At 37.0% G+C, this 19773-nt stretch overlaps 1 protein-coding gene across 16 annotated transcripts in view; it reads left to right on the forward strand.

Annotated features, from left to right (window-relative positions):
- The window catches only part of MGAT4C (MGAT4 family member C), a 337651-nt gene that overhangs the window by 309469 nt on the left and 8409 nt on the right, over nucleotides 1–19773 (forward strand). For 15 of the 16 annotated variants that reach the window (XM_048301684.1, XM_048301682.1, XM_048301693.1 and 12 more), the window contains one exon: nucleotides 18489–18637. In XM_048301684.1, coding sequence (XP_048157641.1) covers nucleotides 18489–18637 — 149 coding nt within the window. Of the gene's footprint in view, nucleotides 1–17294; nucleotides 17393–18488; nucleotides 18638–19773 lie in introns of all 16 variants that reach the window. The other variant, XM_048301691.1, reaches the window with a different exon arrangement.

Genomic DNA, 19773 nt, shown 5'->3' on the forward strand with positions numbered 1-19773 from the left:
AGGGCTGAATATCAGGATAACCATCCTGGAGAATTAATGTCTTGGGACTTGTCAGTTTTCAGGAACTGCTCAATATCACACCGACATCCTGTAATATAAAGGGATGATGATGAAGGTGATCACTTCTCTTACCTAGTTGACACAGTGCAGAGAAGTGTATCACAAACCAGAGTCTCATTTCCAAGGCTTTTTTTAGTCTGGTAAGGAGTTGCACCATTGTTTGCTCTGGACTGTCTGCAAATTACATAGTTGTGTCCTTGTGACCTGAGTCACACAGTCTTGGCAGGACAAACAAGGAACTTAACCTAGGGATTGTTCAGCCAGTCTTTAAACCTCATATATCACTACATTATCATCAAAGGATAATTCATAGCCAGCCTTTTGTAACTGTCATGTATTAATGGAATTATAACTAATATTTTTTCTATGTAAATTCGTTGTTTCCTCTTTGCCATAAGCAAATGTGTCATTCCTGCTACACCTCAGCATAAATAAAGTTATTACAGAGCACAGTACAGTCCTTCTGTTCTTATATTTTCACATTTCACTAATGCAAGCAGACTCACTAACAAAACTATTTGAAATGTGTGGTCTCCCCAAGTGCCTTTACTATAGTAAATGGTCCTTGATGCATTACTGAGGTTCATCAGTGAATGTATAAAAAGAATAATTTCCTTTTTATATTTTTTCTAATGCTAAAAAATCAAAAATGCTGATAGGTTAAACTTGAAATTCTTCTTACAGAAATCTGCAGCAAAGGGAATCGTTGTTACCTTATAGAGTGACTGCATAAAATGAAGCACTTAGGTAGAGTTAAAAAACCCCACACCTTCCCACAAATAGCGTTAATCATATTTTTCTATTAATGGGTATGCCATTATACTTGTGTGTGCTAATGTTGTTTCTGCTGCTCAAATGAAGCACTCCATGCAGTGTTTCAGCTAACAGTGAGCAAAAACAATACTTTACTATGAAATCTCTATTGTAGTTTGCATTTTACCTCCTGTTTGATACAGATAAATTCTTTAGCTGTGCCACATTTTTCCTCAAGATTGGGCAGATCAGTGAGGACCATAAAATATTAATATGAAAGCTTAGAGAATTAGATATGTCTGTGACTGTAGGTTTGTCTTGTTGGTAAATCTTTCTCAGTCTAACCTATTTCTACTTTTTAACTCCATCAGAAAAGATGCACTGTAAAAAATATTATGCCTGTTTAGATTAAAATATATGTGATTTTTCAGACAAGAGAAAGGGTATTTTTTTTTTTATTTAATGCTCCAAGTTTATTTAAGAATTTTATACATTTTTTACTAGTTTTGTTGTCAAAAGCAGACCTGATTGCCAGTATGCCATTTTCTTTTATTTCTCCAATCATCACACTATCCTGCAGATCACGTGGAGCTAGGTGAAAGGGTAGAAGTAGGGAGAAAGAAAATTATAGCTTAATTTGTAATCTTGTGCCACCACAGGGAAAAGATACTTAACCAGCTAGTTGCCTTGGTGGGTAAGATGTGTATCACAGGAGAAGCTGTTGAGAGACCTCTAGTTTTTGACTAGGCCCTGTGATTTGGGGATTGAAGAGGAATGGGAAGTGATCACGCCATCTTCCTTTCCAACACCTTTTTTAGCTTATGCATTTAGGGCTTGCTTATATTAAACTAGATGGTATCAAAACTTCTGTCCCAAAGGTGGAGGATTGAGTGGACCTTTTCTTTGGTTGAGAGATAGTTTCTTTTATCTTCCTTGTTGCACTATCTTGTATTTCTTGGTATTTCTTTTAGTTAGCTGCTATTAACATGGTTTAGTTAAATAGAAACAACTCTTAGGCTGAGGAGGCAGCCATTTTTTTCAAATTAATGTTAGCCTGTGCTGGGCAGATTTTAATGAATTATCCATGTAGCAGCATAAATGGGAATGGGTATCCTGACTCTGCAATGAAAAGTAAAAGTAATTACACAAGAACAGGTCATGCTAAATGTCCTTGAACAACAATAAGCTGTCTCTAATTACTAGTCTGTGACAATGTGGATTTTTACATCCTTGGAAAATTAATTGTATAGCACTAGGAAGATTTTGCATTTTTCCTCCTACTTGACTCATGCTGCTTGCCATGCATTTGTTATTTACATTTTCCTTTGCTTACTACTGTGATGGGATTCTATCAACCTGCTTAAAATAAAATTTGGAGAAAATGGCTCTACTTGTCTAGACTTCTCAAAATCTAAAGCAGTATCTAAAGACAGGAGTCACCTTACCTAACTTTACTCTTGAAAAAGTGGAGTAAATGGAAAGGGACAATTTGCCTACTCAGAACACCTTTCTGAAACAGCTATCTTAGCATTCATTTAATTACTTTATAATGAGTATCTGTGTAAGCAGCATGGATTATGACTAATGCTTAGGTGACTAAAACCAGAGGATGAATTCTTTCCTAATGCTTGGAATTGTTGCTGTTTCTGCTCACAGTACTATCAACCAGCTTCAAGGTACTGCCTTCATAGCTCAAAGTGTGGTAGACAGTGATATAACAACTAATTCTTGGTTTTATGCCTTGTCTAGGCCTGGTACTACATTGGTAATTCCAGTCTGTCTTTTTGATTATCCTATAAAAAAACATTTCCCATCAAAATTCCTTGTTAAATGTATACATCCACCAACAATGGGGACCCAAATCTCACGATCTCCATCCCAGACTCCCTCAAATTCACTATCTAATATTGTGTCCTTTCTGTCCATTTCTATAGCTCCTTTTAAGTCAGGAATTTGACAGTCCTTCAGTTCCTGAAGTACACACAGGAGATTCCAAATTTGGTGAGGTTTCTGGGCTCCACACATATTTTGCTCATTGCCAGTAGCTTCCTATGTGCACTGCTAATGGTTTGCTTAGAGGATTTCCAAAAGTCATAAGGGGTGAGGACTTTCTGGTGAGGCATAAGCAGGACAATGAAACACTTTTGATATTATACTTTCCATTCTTATGAGAACAACACTTTTCTCAAAATGTTAGAAAAGAAAGTTTCAAGGAGACTTGCTACCTTCTAGAAGACACCATAATATTCCTCTTGAGGTGACCAGAAACCCTATTGTACAAAACAGTTTTGTCCTGTGCCCAATGTGCCTAACAGATCAGAGCTAAGCTGACAGTGGTGGGTGAGAACACTAATCCATGGAATCTAACTGGTCTCATCCCTACCAAACTTTCACTTTTTAACCTTGTCTTTCGTTTATTAAAAATAAAGAAAAAAGGAAAAGCAGCTTTCTTTTAGTCCAGAGTAGAATGAAACACCAAGTCATCTGTTTCACAAGAGGAACCAAGCAGTTTACTATTTCATGTTGGCCTTTTGCATAGTGTTAAATGAAATCACACATTGCTCAGACTTTCTAATTAACAGTATGCTGTGTGGAGGAAGTCTTTCAGTAATTAACCTTTCAGTTAATCAAAGTACATTTTCTACTTCTCTCCATCTTCAATCTATTTCATGTTTTTTCTCCCTTTGTTTCTTATTATTTACTTTGCAGTCTAGATCTTGCCTTTGAAATACTAAGATCAAGTCCCAGATTCACAGCTATCAAAATTTTGAGCTGCACTGTAAGATAACAGGGAAGGGTAAAGCTTATTTTAATTCTAATAATTCTGAATAAAATATCAGTTTTAGTATGATAGAAAAATAACTCTCATGAGCCATTTTTCTTGGCTGAAATCATATACACTAATAAAGGTGTTCTGATTTTCATTCAAAATCAAAGGCTATTCACTTTAGGAATGTAGAACTCTTTTTGTAAAGCGAGACATAATTGATCCTTATGTATACAATAGAACTTCATCAAACTGAAAACTGAGCTCATGTATCGCCTGCAGATTTTCTCTTAATTTTCCACAATGTTCCAGATTCTTAAGCATTTCTTAGGTAGTAATATTTTTCATTTTATTCTATAAAAATATGGAGTCATTTATAAATAAAATGTAGTACAAAGAGGAGGCTTACCAGCCAATGTATACAGATTTGAAAGTATAGAGAGGTCAGGTAAAAATCCTGAAATAATTGTCTGTTTTATAAAGTAATAAAAAGAGTGGAAACTCTTTAATAAATGTAGTTTCTCCAGAAAAGAATAATATTTCTTTTTCTCTCTTGTATCCACTTAAGGAAGTAGAATAATGTATTGACTATGTGGAAGAGACTAGTTGCCAAATAGTCAGCCTAAATGATCTCCTAGTTGATGTTTTATCAATATTTTTGTTGAATTAATTAATCATTACTTCATACATGTGTGTTTGCATATTTTTATCTTACATAAACTTAGAAAAGCCTAAAAATAATCTTCTAAATAGAGAGTATGTAGTGACAGGACAAGGGGAAATAGATTCAAACTGAAATAAGGCAGGTTTAGATTAGATATTAGGAAGAAATTCTTTACTGTGAAGGTGGTGAGGCACTGGAACAGGTGGGCCAGAGAAGCTGTGGCTGCTCCATCCCTGGAAATGATTGAGGCCAGGTTGGACGGAGCTCTGAGTAGCCTGGTCTAGTGAAAGGTGTGCCTTCCCATGGCACACCCCCCTGGGGGCTTGGGACTAGATGATCTTTAAGGACCCTTCCAATCCAAGCCATTCTATGATTCTATGATCTAATTATTGAAATATTTTATATTTTTGCACTAAGTCATTGCACACTCTAAGCCAGTATAAAAACACAAACTTCACTGTCATGTAGTTTAACAGAAACAACAAGCAATGAAAAATCACTGTGTACTTACTGAGCTACAGGACATGAAATATTCATGCAAAATAAACACAAAAATGTAGGTAAGGTATAATGTCTAATTTATTTCTGATCATCTTTGTTTCTGTAGACACACTAATAAAAAATAACTAGGATGTTTACTGTACACAAACTTGCTGAAATATACTTCCTTTAGGACACTAACTTTTCAAGCATCATATTAAAATAATGTATTGACATAGCTCAGTGGAATCACAGAAAGGTATTATTTCACCTACTGATGTTACAAAGTTATATCATGTTGATGTTATAGGATTTGTACAATCAGAGGTCAAAAGAACACTAAAAGCCTAGGCTGATATCTACAGTCCAGATGTATTAGAAAGTGACACAGAAAATGATAGGTTTATATTAGAATCTCAATGGCCATTAGAGCTCAAGCATTCAGTGGTATAAAAATTTCAATAATATTGAAATTCTTCTACTTCTCCTCCTAAGCCCAAATTTAAAAATACTGCATACATCCTGAGCAACCATTAGATACTATGTCATACTGAGAGCTGATGGAACCTAAAAACATAGCTGCATTCTGGCTTTTGGTTTCATGCTCTCTCATGAAGTCACCAGGAAGAGTGTGAAGCAATCACATTATTTTCCATGTAACTTCACAGGTCTTCTTGAAGTGCCTACTCCCAAAATTCATGGTGAAACATTAAAAATACCCCAAGCATGTAGAAATTTTGCCAGCAAAGAATTCTAAAAATGTTCTAGTACATAATATAAGCCACTCTTACTACCATATTTACTTCAATCAAAGACTGACAATTAAGAAAACCAGAATTTTTGTCTTTTCCCCTTCATTATTCTTCCTGTGCTTATTATCTTCATTAAGGATTCATATAAAATTAATAACTGTAAACTTAAAACAACAGAAGCCAAGTATCTGTCTGATTTTCCGCTTGCAGGCAATTCAGCCATTTTCCTCTAATTTACTACAGTTATATGTCTGAGTCACATATTTCCAAGATACAAATCAGCAAGTCACAGTGTGCTTGCTTGGCTGCATTTGCAGATATGTTTAGTCCCACTTCCCTAATCCACACACAGAAGAGCCTGTCATAAAACTTAGTTGCTAAATATTTACAGTTGAAAACTATTGATCATCAGCAATACTGTGAATAATTTCTTTCCCAAGGACATTGTGCCCGCAGTTGATGAAGATACATCCGTGGTCTCTACAGCTTCCATTAAAAAGCATATTCTCACACAGCTTGCAGCAAGAAAGCAGGGCTTCAGCTTGCATAGCTGTTGTTCCAGAAGGCAAATATTGTAAATAATGAATGTTCCCCTTCCTCCTCCTTTCCTTACCTTTTATATCTGAGCTGACATTATATGGTACAGAATATCCCTTTGATCAATTTGGGTCAGCTGGCCTAGTTGTGTCCCTTCCCAGGATTCTGCCAACCCCCAGCCTACTGAATGTGGACAGACAGCCTTGGTGCTGTGCCAGTGCTGCTCAGCAGCAGCCAAAAAACACCAGTGTGTTATCAGCACCTTTCCAGCTACCAATGCAAAGAACAGAACTGTGAGGGCTGCTGTGGGAAAGTGAACTCCATCTCAGCCAGACCCAATACATGGGCTGAGTACCCCATACTGCATTGAAATGAAACAGCTCTCTGACTTACTGTCCTGCCATACAGAAAATTTATTCCACCTGAAATTTGTTCCCCCATTAACACAACTTAATGGCATGAGTCCACTATGGCTGTTAAGCTCTTCAATGGGTATCTCTTGCAACTTTCATATATCCTGCAGTAAAGCTATTAGTTACTTACTGTGTGGCATACAGGTAATAGTCTGTCTGCTTTGTGCTGTACTGTGATGAATCTATTAAATAGAAACTCTAGAAGCAGCAAAATCATGTTCTGGCTAAAGCCAGGGGGGAAGCAGCAGAGTCTGATACCTGGAGAACTGGTTTGTGAAATGCACAGAGGGAACTATCTTGGGACAGACAAGCACACTCAAGATTTTTAACGGAAGCAAACTTGTAGCAGTCTACTGCAGACAAGATGTGCCAGCCATAGTGCCATAGATGGGATGATAGAGGATGTGACCTTGTGTTATTGTAGAATTAAGACATTTCTGTGCTGAGGATATGTGCAGGTCTGTGCTGTAGTTCCATGTTTTGGAGATAGAGACAGCAGCTTATTGTTTATGTGCTGTCCTTAAAAAGGAAGCGAAAGGAAATTACTAAGGGAATGTGAAAGGAATTCCTTCCTTTGGGTACCTATAACTGAGTATGACATCTCAGGCTGTTTTTGTAGCCAGTGAAGAGAAATGAGCATTTTTGAGGCACAATTCATCTGATATATTTTAGAAAATTGTTCTTTAGTGAGATGAATGACAGTTTAGAAATACTTACTTTTCTTCATTGGCTATAAATGGAGACCAAGTGGGACTATCTCAGGCACTCACATCACCAGTGTCCGTGTTTGGCCAAGCAAATACCATTTTAAGAAGACAACGAAGCACAACTCCAATGAGTTCTCAAACAATGGGGCATACATCCAATGGGCATAACACCCAACAATCAGTAGTGGAGGAGTGGCCTGAAAGTATCGCCTCAGGAACTTTGTGCATCTATCAATAAAGTTATTATGTGTTCTTCTGCTGTAGTCATTCCTGAAAGCCTTATTTGAAAACGTGCCATGTCTCTTGTCCTTAAGGTTCACTAAATCTATTTACATTGTAATTCATTAGAAAAACAGAGGGTACTAAGATTTTATGAGTGTTTACAACAGTGTTTCTTGCCAATGCTGAGTTAGACTGTTATTTTCCCTGAGCTCTCTGTAATATCACTGGTGGTGAGAACCCTCTACAGAAGGTGATTCAAAAGGATATTGCAAGGTTGGTGCTCTAAAGGAACCGGTTTGAGCAAAGTGGAACGCACGTCATTACATAAGACTCACCATTAAACTTATTTCTGCATTTTAGGAGCTATTTAAAAAGCTAGTGTACCTACAAAGGACAAATTTGGGAAGTGATGTAAAATAGAGAATAAAAAGGAAATTATTTTTTCCTTGCCATGGAGATTTTGTTTCTGTTCTTTTTATTTTACTCTATTTAAGATACTGTGGATATTCTGGTTGTTTTTCTTCTCAGTAAAAATGCTACACTTTGCTCCTAGTACATAGGTCCAACTAAAATTTTAACTTATCAGTTGGTCTAATTTGAACTGTACTTGCAAAGGAATGCAGTTTTTCTAGTGAGAAACTCTTTTATAGCATTTCTTTTTCCCCAAACTCTAAAATTCTCTTTTCTTCCCAAACTACACTGTAGCTGCTGTCATTGTAAAAATGAGAAAAACAGATATTGAAAGTGCACATTTAGATTTATTGAGCTTATTCGTGACCATAAAGTGAGAAATTCCTTCCTGTCCATGTATTGAATTTAATTGAAATATCTGGTTTATTTAGTAACCATATTTTTATATATTGATATAATTTAAGACACATAAAAGAGTTTTCTGTCACTAATGTGAAGCTATATTTAATAGCTTCTTCAGAGGAAAAGTGGATTGGAAGTTTATCTTAAAACACTCAAGAAAAAAACATCAAATATATTTATTAAAGATTTATTCACCTTCTGCTACTAAACTTTGATTATTTAACAATTTATTTGGAAAAATAAGGAATTCAAAAATATTTTTTTTGTATTAGAAACCTTGATAACCAATAGTATTATTATTGCCATGACTTGAGTTTATTTATAATAACTGAAATATAGAATAGTAGAAAAAGTAATTTAAGCCTTTATTGATCATCAAGTTTTCTGTGTGGCAAGGATAAAAAAGCCTATTTGGCACACATGACAGGTTGAGTATGTCATCCAGATACTTTGTTGATGTTTTTTTGTTTTGGTTTGTTTTGTCTTGTTTTCAAGAAAGGCAAGGGGGAAAGTTTTTTGCTTAGGTTACAAAATTATCCAAGGCACAACCTAACAGATCCCACCAAACGTAATGCTAATAAAACATAAATTGAAGCTAAAAGTAAAATGAATTAAACATCTCCTAGAAAAATGGGAAACTAATCTTCTACAAGACAGAAGTAGTAACACCTTCTCCTTCGCCACTATCCCTTTGAATAATGGTGCATCAGTTCAATGAAATCAGGCTTCAGCTGAATAGCAGAGATTTCCACAGGCACAGGCTTTGGAGAGATGTTCCCTTCTCAAATGGAACTAGTTTTACTTGACAGGTCACAGAGATAAAGGGCAGCATGGCCCTGCTCACTGAACTCAGCTTTAGCTAAGTCGGTGTGCTTGCAGAAATCCCATGCTCCTCAGTTTCATGGATCTGAAATGCCTGTTAGCTCGGCATGTAGCTATTCATCCAAGGCCTCTTCACTCTGCCTAGACTCACTTTTATGAAGTCTGTGGGAAATCTGATGATTAAAGTTGAATTCATCATCATGGCAATTGAAAGCTGCTAGTGCACCTGGTCTGCTTCCTTTCTATGAAGGATTTATTCACAAGGTCTCTAAACTAATATTAACTCAGAAGGCAAAAGCAGTGCTGATTCTGGCAACAGCAGCTATCTACTCCTCCCACTGCACATCCTGCTTAGCTTGCATGATCATATTGCATTAGAGTACAAGATAATGTTGCAGATTTTAGGTACCTCTAAGACCATCTTCCTTCCTTGCACAGTCAACATCAATTAATGTAATAGATCAAGGCCAGAGTGTTCCATAAATAACACAGTCCACTCAACAGCAAAAATTATTTTAGTTCTTTCTTGCTAAAAACCAAACTAATGCAAGCAAGACTACTGGTTTTTGAACACCTGAACAGCTTTGGAGATATAAGTTGTGTTTCTGCTAGTTAGCTTGACTGCAGAGTCAAAGCAGAAGATGACTAATTTTGGATGTGTTTTGTCCACACACTGGATTGCTCCTATTGGAAAAAAATTATCAAAATTAATTTTTTATGTGACTATAGATGAAGACACAAAATGTTAAAAGAAAAATTAAAAGTGACAAATAACAGCATTTTATAAAGAATTTTTTTCATTTTATATATGGTTATTCATCAAAATTTACTGAAGTGTGTTTTGTTCTTTTTTCTTTTTTAAATAATAAGCCAATTGTTGGTCACACACCCCCATCCATAGTTTTCTAAGCCTTCTCTGTAGAATGAGTTATTTTATTGATCAGGAAGCTGGTGCCTGGGTGCTCATTGGAAAGCCTTAATGAAACTCTTATCTTAGAAAGAGATTAGTAGTATGGCCAGTGAAAACAAATTTTCTGGCATTTAATTTTCTAATTATTTTACATTATTTCCCAGGGGTACCATGACCTCCACAGATACATGGCTTTGTGCAAATATCCAATTATATGGTAGAATCTCATGAGTTTGAGAGTTGCCCCTTAAAAGTTAGCCAACTTTCTAAAAGGACTTTTTTACTCTTCTGAAAAAGTTAAACCTAGTCTAAGTAGATGGTAAAGGACCCAACCATGCCATTAATAAAAAATAAAAAATAAAAATTAATAAAAAAATGTAATAAAAATATTTGGAAGTCACCCAGTAAAAAAAGTATTTACTTTTTGATCTTGTCAGTATCCCCCAAATTCAAATAATTATGTAATCTCTGTGAAACAATATGTAAGGATGCCAGGTAAAACATTGTTCAATGCTTGACATAGGTCCATTATTTCCAACACCAAGAGTATCTCCTCAGAAGTGAATACTTATCACAAAAACTATCACTTGTTCCTGATCAGATAAAATCCCTCAACATTGTGCATCTCTGGTAATGCTGCCTTCTGACGAGCCACAAACACTGTGAAGCAAGAAGAGGATGGAGAATTTTTGTCACAACTCAGTCCCTAGAACCCTCTTTAGGGTTAAGGTTACGTCAAATGATAGGTTGATACCAGTCACACATATATACAACTGCATGGAGGCTCTTTGGTTTGTTTAGTTGAGGGTTTTTTTTGTCCACATCAGGTTTACAAATAACTAAATGATTGTAGATGACACAAACCTGAGAGGAGTGGCTGATATGCCACAGAGTTGTGCTGCAATTCAAAGGGACCTTGACAGGTTGGAGAAATGGGCTGAGAGAAACCTTAAGTGTCAACAAGGAGAAGTTCAAAATCCTGCACTGATAGCAACCCCATACACCAGTATATGCTGGGGACCACCCAACTGGAAAGCAGCTTAGCAGAAAAGGACCTGGCAGAGACAGTAGACATGAATTTGAAGAAGAGCCAGTAATTTGCCCTTGCAGCAAAGACTGTGGGGAAATAACAGAAGATTGGCAAGGAGTATTGTAAACACACACTCAAGTGACTTACAGCTGGGGTGTCAAAAACCACATATATTATATTAATTGCTGTTTAGCCTTGTGTGTTTGACAAGCAGAACATCTGTGTTTAGATAATATAGGCCTGTGATAGGCTTAGAGGCACCCTATCAAACATTCTGGAGATTTATTCTCTGATGCAAGAAAGATCAAGCACAGTGGTAAACTGTGCCTCTGCAAATCCCTGATACACAGGCAAAACCAGTAGGTTCAGTGACCCCCTAGTGTGGACCAAGCTCTGCAGTGCCTGCATCTCTGCTTGTGTACCTGGGTGCTGTTTTGAGGATCCCCAGCTGGTGGAGTAACAAAAATAAACATACTCTGTCTATTTTGTTGATATTTTTATGTTTGTTCCTGCATCCTGCCTGTGCTGACTCACACAAAGGTAAATGGTATCTTGGGCTCCGTAGACAAAGCACTGCCAGCAGGTCAAGGGCTGTGCTGTACTCAGCACTGGTGACACCAGTCCTAGAGCGTTGTACCCAGTTCCAGGTTCCCCAGTAAAGGAGAGACATGGACATACCAGAGAGAGTCTAAGCAAGAGCCATGAGGATGTTTAAGAGACTGGAGCATCTTTGCTATAGGAAAAGATTGAGACAGCTGGGACTGTTAAGTCTGGAGAAGATGAGGTGCAGATGGAATCTTACACTGTATATGAATACCTGAATAAACGACGCAGAAAGAAAACAGAGACAGCAGTGCCCAGTGACAGGACCAGAGGAAATGGGCACACACTGAAACACAGGAGGTTCCCTCTGAACATCAGAAAACAGTATTTTACTGTAGGGTGACTGAGCACTGGAACATGCTGCTCAGAGAATGTGTGGCTCTCACTCCTTGCATATATTCAAAAGCTGTCTGGACACAACTGAGAGCACCTGGTTCCAGGCAGCGTTACACAGATGTGGAGAGTGGGACAGAGGACTTCTGAAAGTCCCTTTCAGCCTCAAACTTTCTGTGATTTTGCAGTTCTCTGAAACAGCCACTCACCTTTCTATTATGTGAGGCTACAGAGTGTGCTGTAGAGAAAACCATGAACTGATTTCATCAGAATCAGATGAAATTCTTTTCATCGAGATTAGCTGGCTTTGGACAAACACCTCTAGTCATTTTTTTTTTCATACCAAAAAAATGTTTCTCTCTCTCTCAGTGCAATTCTATTAAAACGGGGTTGTCCATGGCACTTGACAAGCTCTTAGCTCTAAACCTTAAAGGCTGTGGAGCATTGAGGTGTAAGTTAACACAGAGTAAGTGTTGCTGAGACATTAGCTCATATAGTCTGTCCTTTGGGTGAAGGGACTGAGAGCTGAGGTATCTTCATACCAGGATGTCACTCTAGTTTATTCAGGCTGGTCCCTAATAGACTCAAGGAATTTAGTTTATCTGATAGCCTGTAGCTTCTCATAATCCCAATACTCTCATACTGCGTAAATGTACTGTGTGACAACAGTTTACTAAAGTTTTATTTTCTGTTGAATCTATCAGTACTTGTGTCCATGTATTCCTTTCATTATTGATAAGTCAATGGCTAAAATCTAATGGGTATATATGTAACTCGATGTCTATCCTCATCTTTCTAAAAATTCTTTCCTCAGAATGGTGCCCAGTGCTATCTTCAACACACAAGGGTTTCTCCTTGTATTTCTGATGCAGATTTATACCCCACTCCTGTATCCCTAAAAGCTTCTAATCTCACTCTCCCCAATGTCACAGTTATCTGTTTCTTCCCTCTTCATGGCCATGTTGTTTTATTTGGCTCTCTGCTTTGCCTCTGTGGAACAGAAATTCAGGGTTATTTCAGGTTTCTTTGGGTTTCTTTTTTTTTTTTTTTTTCTTATCTTCCAGGCTTTTTCCACATGCCATTAACTCACTGTCTATATCATTTTTCTAAACCCCATATTTTACACTACAATTTACTTGATAAAATATATCCAGTGGTATACAACCATCTAATCCAGTGATGGATTAGATCGTGCTTAACCATCTAAGTCAATGCAACTTCACACTTCTTAGTCATCTCTTCCCCTTGATTAGACTTGACTCCTCCATGCCAGAAGAAATGCTCAGAGCATTACAGCCAGAGTTTTGTGACTCCGTTTTCTATCACTCTGAAGCTGTCAGACAGGAAAGACACTTCATCCACCAACACCTGCTTTGAATTTAAACTCTTTGCTTTTCTGTACTGTTCAGTAACTTGCCTTAGCTGAATCATCTCTTTCCTCCCAAACTTTCATCCCTTTTCTAAAATTGTTGGGGTCTGTCTATATCTGTATGCTATTTAGTGTTTGAAATAATCTCCCACTTTCTGTGGATCAAGGATCAATATGCCTTTCAAATTCTTTTTAAAACCTACTTCTTTTGCCCATCCTTTTATCAGTGTCAATTTTGAGTAATCTGCCTACTAATACATCTCTATTATTTAACATCCTGTATCTAGAATCTAGATTTCAGACCATATGATAATCTTTAAACCATTTATTTTAAGCATGTGTAGCCACACAATCTACTTATGGCTAGTTTAAAACCTGAGCTCTACCTTCTGAATTTGTTAGCCTCATTCTGAGTTAAACTTTCCTTTCCTTCAGACCAGTTTTTACTTCCCTGCTGCCAGTGACAGCGAACATCCTGTCTGTCAGCCTTAAATGTTTTATATGTATATTCAGGCTTTCACCAAGGCAGACAGTGAGTCTGGTTGGGAGTCTGTCTGAGCCCTATGGAATAGCCTGTCCATTATAATTCTCTAGTAAACTACCCTCTATAGCTCAAATCTACATCACGATTCAGGATTTGGTTTTTTAATCTTGTATAAGAAAACCATGGCCCATGCAAAATGTAATTATAACCATGTAAAAACCATGTAAAAAAATCTGCTTTGTTTGGGGCTTTTTCCTTTTTTTTTTTTTTTTTTCCTGAAAGTGTTTCCTTTGCAACTTTATAAAGATAACTGAATGCAACCCTTGAGGTATTGTGTGCAGCCTTCCAAAAAGAAAAAACTGAAAAACACATTGGACGAGCATTAAGAACTGCAAGTAAAGCAGTTCACTAGCAGACTGGTGGAATGGTGTGTCAGAAAACTGAGGAATGAAGTGGCTGCTTCTGAGTGTCTCAGTCAAATCATGGATTACAATAAAGTTCACAGGGGTTTTAATAATCCAATCATGTTATTTTTGTATGTTATCTCATATAATAATGTGGCAGTGGATTAGCTCTACCTCTTGGAATATGGACTCTACAGTGGCAGGTAAAGCTACATGTCTTATTTGGAAATGTTAAAATATAAAAATAATTCAGTCACCATTTCTGACAGCCATCAGTGCCTCTGCAAATAAGCAACTTTTTTTTGAGCTGCTGCGGCACAGCACTCAAGCAGACCAGAATATAATACAAAGATGACCTTGTTGGTCCATCCCTGTACAGCTGTAGATAGAAGCAGATTCACTGTACTTGTTAGGTAAGGCTAAGTCCTTAACTCGTGTTGGCATCCTTAAGGGTAAAGTAACATCACAGGGCCTTTTTCTGTATCTGTTTCTGGAGGAAATATGTCAGGAAAGCAAATGATAATCCCTGAAAGCAGGACAAAGCACAAATCCCTAGTATTATCAGAAAGTGATGAAGAATTAGAATGGATCAAATATGAAATGGTTTACCACAGTGAGTGTGCAAGAATGCGGCCTAGAGAAATTATTCTACAGATGGCAAAAAATCTTTTACTCTGAAAAGAGGAAAATAAGGAAAAAAATCTTGCTTTATGTAATTTTTTTCTTCTTGGGAATAGCCATATTGAAATCCAAATTGAAATTTGTTTTAAAATTTAAATAGACATAAATTTAAATAATTTAATTCTTTGGCTTCAAGGACTTAGTTTATTAACAACAGACTCTTTCTGAATGGTCATTTGGGATTTACTTTTATAAAAAATGTTAAAATTCTTCTGAGTGCTACAAATTCTGCAAGAGAAAACCTCACACGGTGTAAAAATCAATTTTTAACCTTTTACACAGCTTTCATACCTTTGTAGATCCTATAAAGAACAGCCTCTACACACTGTAAAGGTATGTCATTGCATTTTTCAGCTCACCACCTCTTCACTGTGTATCATTTTAGTAAGTCAAAGGAATTATAATTTCACATGACCATTTAAAACTGCACATGTATGTCTGATAGGAACACATACATCTAGAGACTGAGGAAAGCAATACATCTCATTTAGAAAGGAAAAGATTTATAATTCATACATGTCAATTAATTATTTTGTTTAACTGCTTAATGCCAGATTTATGAAACAAATTGCATTTATACCATCCTGATAGCTACTTAATTGTGCATGAATAATGAAGGCATAAAGTCTTCAAGCAAAGCTGTGCCTTCAGAATTGAATTATGAATTGAAGCCTTTTCTTCAATATAAAAGTCAAACATTTTTAGTAATGGTGAATATTCTGCTCAAATGTCTTAAAGAACACCAGGGGTCTCACTGCAGGAAGTTCTGAGACTATTTTTCAAAAGGTGGCAGACATTACTTGCAAAAAAAAGGCAAGATTTACCCTTTTTTCTGCGCAAATTTCACTGGTGCAGCGTTCCACAAATCGATCCAAAGATTGGATACAGAGATGCAAGAGGCAGCAGCTCTGGGAAGAAGTAAGGAATTCTGCATGTACGTATGTGTGATTCTGGGTGTGTTCTGAGCTAAATGCTTACAGTACGAGGATGTCAAGCAGCACCTTCAGACAAACTGGCTGGGGGGACTGTGTCGGGAGGACTGTGCTGAGGAACGAGCTGGGGGCTGGCAGGGGCGAGCCCGCGCTGCCACCTGGTGTCGCAGCGGTGTCAGAGCCTCCTCCGTGACGGGCTGTACCGGGGCGCGCCCCTCTTGGGGCGTCCTTCCCTTCCGTGTCTTTAGTTGGTACGGACCTACCAATAGATCTGATGAACAAAAAGCCCTCTCTGGCACAATGTTTAGCTTTCAGCTGTTTCCACGTATAAAACAGTGATGTAATGGCTTTGTGAGAAACTAGCCTGAGGAATGCAGATGTCCTCTGAGTGATGACTTACTGTGCTCTCCTCTTTCTGTACGTCAGTTTTAGTCATGACAGTCATATGTTCCTCTAGCCTCACCTATGTAATTCCCTCTATTTTTATTCCTAATCCAACATGGGAATTATCTAATACAGTATGACCAGCAAATATAGTTCTAAGCCTCTTCCTCACCCTTGGGGACTTCAGACAGGCAGCTCAGAGGAAAGATGGGGGACCTGTGTAACACCACAGTCCAGCCAGCAAATATGACATATGCATTCATCCTGTGACTGAAAAAAACACATTTATTTATTTCCAAGTTTTTCAAAAAAAACCCAATCGATAAGGTTTAGAGCTAAGTCACTGACAGTGACTGCAAGCACTCTAACCCAGATTACCTCCATTTTCAATAGTCAGGATAGTTAATGCCTCTGTCTGAGAAGTGTCAGTATTTAATTCATCCAATGATCCTCTGATTGTTTTTTAAAAGAGTGTAGTGGTTTGAAAATCAGTAATTGTACTGTGAGAAGAAGAAGGGAGAGGGCAGGGGAGAAGAGAGGGGGTGGGAGGTGGCAGGGAAATAAACAAAAATGAAACCCAAATTGTAGTTGTAACACAGTCTTTTCTAAAACAGGGGCAACCTTTCATTTCCACAACACCCTGCTGGAATCCACGGACAACTAGCAACCACAGTGTTGTCACAAGGAGTTGCAGGGGTATAGGGAGGCCTAGTGTTTGGAAATTCATGTCCTTAAAAGCTCCTTCCTGAGGTTTATTTTCAATGTCCTTAGATACTAAGAAAAAGGAAATCCTCTATGTGACTTAAAATAATATCTAAACTGGGGTTTTCATCTTCAGAATAATCTGGCTTCTGTAATTCAGCCCATCCCAAATAAAGACAGACAAAAATCTATATTGTTACTGATTCCTTTTTCTTTCTTCATGCAACCTGTAAATCGGTTTTATTCTCAACATAGTGAATATAAAAACATTCTGTGTACAACCAGCCTCCATTTACTGCAGTTCATATAGATTCCTAGCAGTTAAACATTTGTATTACTAATATTTGATATATTTACCTCCTGGTTCTCCAAAGTCTAATGGACTCATATTTTATACTGTTAAATATGTTTATTCAGTTTGGCAAAACAAATATATATTGAATTTTTTGCTTGTTATTTGCTCTGTTATTAGGACAGAAAATTTTCTATATGACATGACAAATCATTTATGAAACTCCTAATATGGCCGATTTTGTATCAGTGTAGATGTTCAACACTTCAAAAATGAAGGTATTTAAATGCGGGGTTTAACCATTGCATGTGTAGTGCTTTTAACTATTTCACACAGGCTGGCTTTAAAGTCTCCATTTGTATATAACTTCTGTATATTAAATCTGATTGAAGAATCATGAATTGCTATGGAAAATTGTCAAAATATGAGTAAGAATATAAACAATAATCTTATAATGCATTATTTTGCTAATAATCCCTCAGAGTTTGAGCAGTGAGATCTTTAGTTTGTGGCCAAATCTTGTTCAAACACATGCAGTCCTACATGTTAGTGCTAAGGTTAGTGCTTACAATTTGGTAGACAAGACAGCATTCATTTTGTTTTAAAGTGACTAAAATGAATATGCAACATTGTGATATGACTAGATAGTCCTCTGTCTTGATCTTGAACAGAAGTGCTGAATGGCTTCTCTATGCCACCCTTCTCTATGCCACCCTTATTTGATTTATCTAATAGGGTTGGTAAGGATTTCCCAATACTCTGCTTAGACGTGTCTGGTCTAAGGCAGACACCCACCTTTCCTCTGAAGATGGAAATGATACCTCCACTGAGAGTTTTTCCATCCTAGTACAGAGGCCCAAGGCTAAGGGATGTTGAACAGTCTTGCTACTGCTTTTTCACTTCAAGGAAGGTACGTGTGCCTGGAAGCTCTGGTATACAGAATTCTTCTATAGGTAACAACACTTAGTCATGCAATAACTTTGTCCTTGCCTGTTCGCCTGACCTGTCTTTGGGAGGATACACAGGTACATAGGGAAACAATGCACAGCATCATCTCTAGCCACCAAGTTGGGATCTGACAGTTAAGCATAGCAAACTAAACTGTTGATGCACTCCTGCCACAGTGACATCATAAGCCCACCCTAAAATGGGTGCGACAGAGGGTATGTGCTTTTTCCTTTCTGACACACAAAAAAAGTTTATAGTTAAGATTGTATATTGAACCTGAGGATGACAACAATTACATGAAATTAATTCTGCCTGAAAGTGTAGTCTATGTATGTTTGAAGGGATTTGATACATCTGAAGGCAAGTTTAGTTGTTATCATGATTATCAGGTGGAACACTCTTGTAATACTGTGATTTTTTTCCTAGGTGACAGTATGCAGTTCTTCACGAGACACAACTTGAAATATTTTGATAAAATGAGATGCTTGCGGAAACGATCAGCAGTGTCATTCTTAGGAATCCTTGTTGTTTGCTTGCTGTTCATGAACTTATACATTGAAGATGGTTATGTTTTGGTAAGTTGTTAAGTGATCCTGGAAAAACAAACAGGATACACCCTAGTGAAACAGTAAATTTCATAATTCTTTCAATTTCCCCTGTTGGGGTACCATTAGCAGTGAAGTATCCTCCAAGTGTGTCCTTTATGATGAAACCATCTTCTTAATATATACTGCAGACAGTGTGCATCAGTTAGACCCTAACAGTCCTTTTCACAGAAGTAAATATCTCACTGTTTGTTGGAAGTATGGGAGATAATGAACGTAGTAAAACATGAAGATATCTCCATGAGGTGTCCTTTGAGGCAAAATATCCTCTGTATTCTCCATACTTCTGGATTTCCCTTAATTTTAATGTTGGAGATAAACTACAGCTGAACTATTTGTGTGAGCTGAGAGCTCGTTTTTCAGTATACACTGCAAATCTCACCGCTGAATACTGCATTAAAAGCTATTATAGAAATAAAATTATAAAAGAAAATGTACACCCATTCCATCTACTTTAAGCTCCTTGCATAAATAATTTCATTTTAGTGGGTTTAGTTTGTGTTTTTCTTACATTTTGTAATTTAGATATAAATAAAAAAATTACTTAGATTTGAGTCTGACAGGTTCAGTGCTACAGCATTAACAATTAGACATAAATGAAACCTAATGTAAGTTTATGATTTTGAAAAAAAAATGCAAATATTGATGTTAGGAATTTCAACAAATAAGCTACCAACAACTGAACATAACTCTACCGTTTATATGTAGCCTAGGGGTGTTTCAGTGCTGAATGCCAAGTAAGCCCTGGAGATTTGATTAATGGATTGAATTTCCAGTTCTTTGGAGATTGGACTGGGCCCAGTAAAGAACATGGTGGCTGAAAAACTAGACCTTGCAAATAGTAAAATGACTAAACTGAATTTGTTATGTTGTGATATGATTAAATAGTTCTGTCTTTATCTTGAATTGAACAGGGACAGCATGGGTTTTCCAATATTCTGAACAGTGAATTGTGATCTCGTTTGCATCTGAAAAGAAACATAATAGTATGTCAAGAAGTGTAATACACAAGCAGTAAAATACTTACATTATTTATCAGAACCATATATACATTCCTAATTATTTTAGTTTAAAATATTTTAATTATAAAATTAAACAGTAACTAT

This window comes from Corvus hawaiiensis, chromosome 4, assembly GCF_020740725.1.
Source record: "Corvus hawaiiensis isolate bCorHaw1 chromosome 4, bCorHaw1.pri.cur, whole genome shotgun sequence".
Classification (NCBI taxonomy): Eukaryota; Metazoa; Chordata; class Aves; order Passeriformes; family Corvidae; genus Corvus; species Corvus hawaiiensis.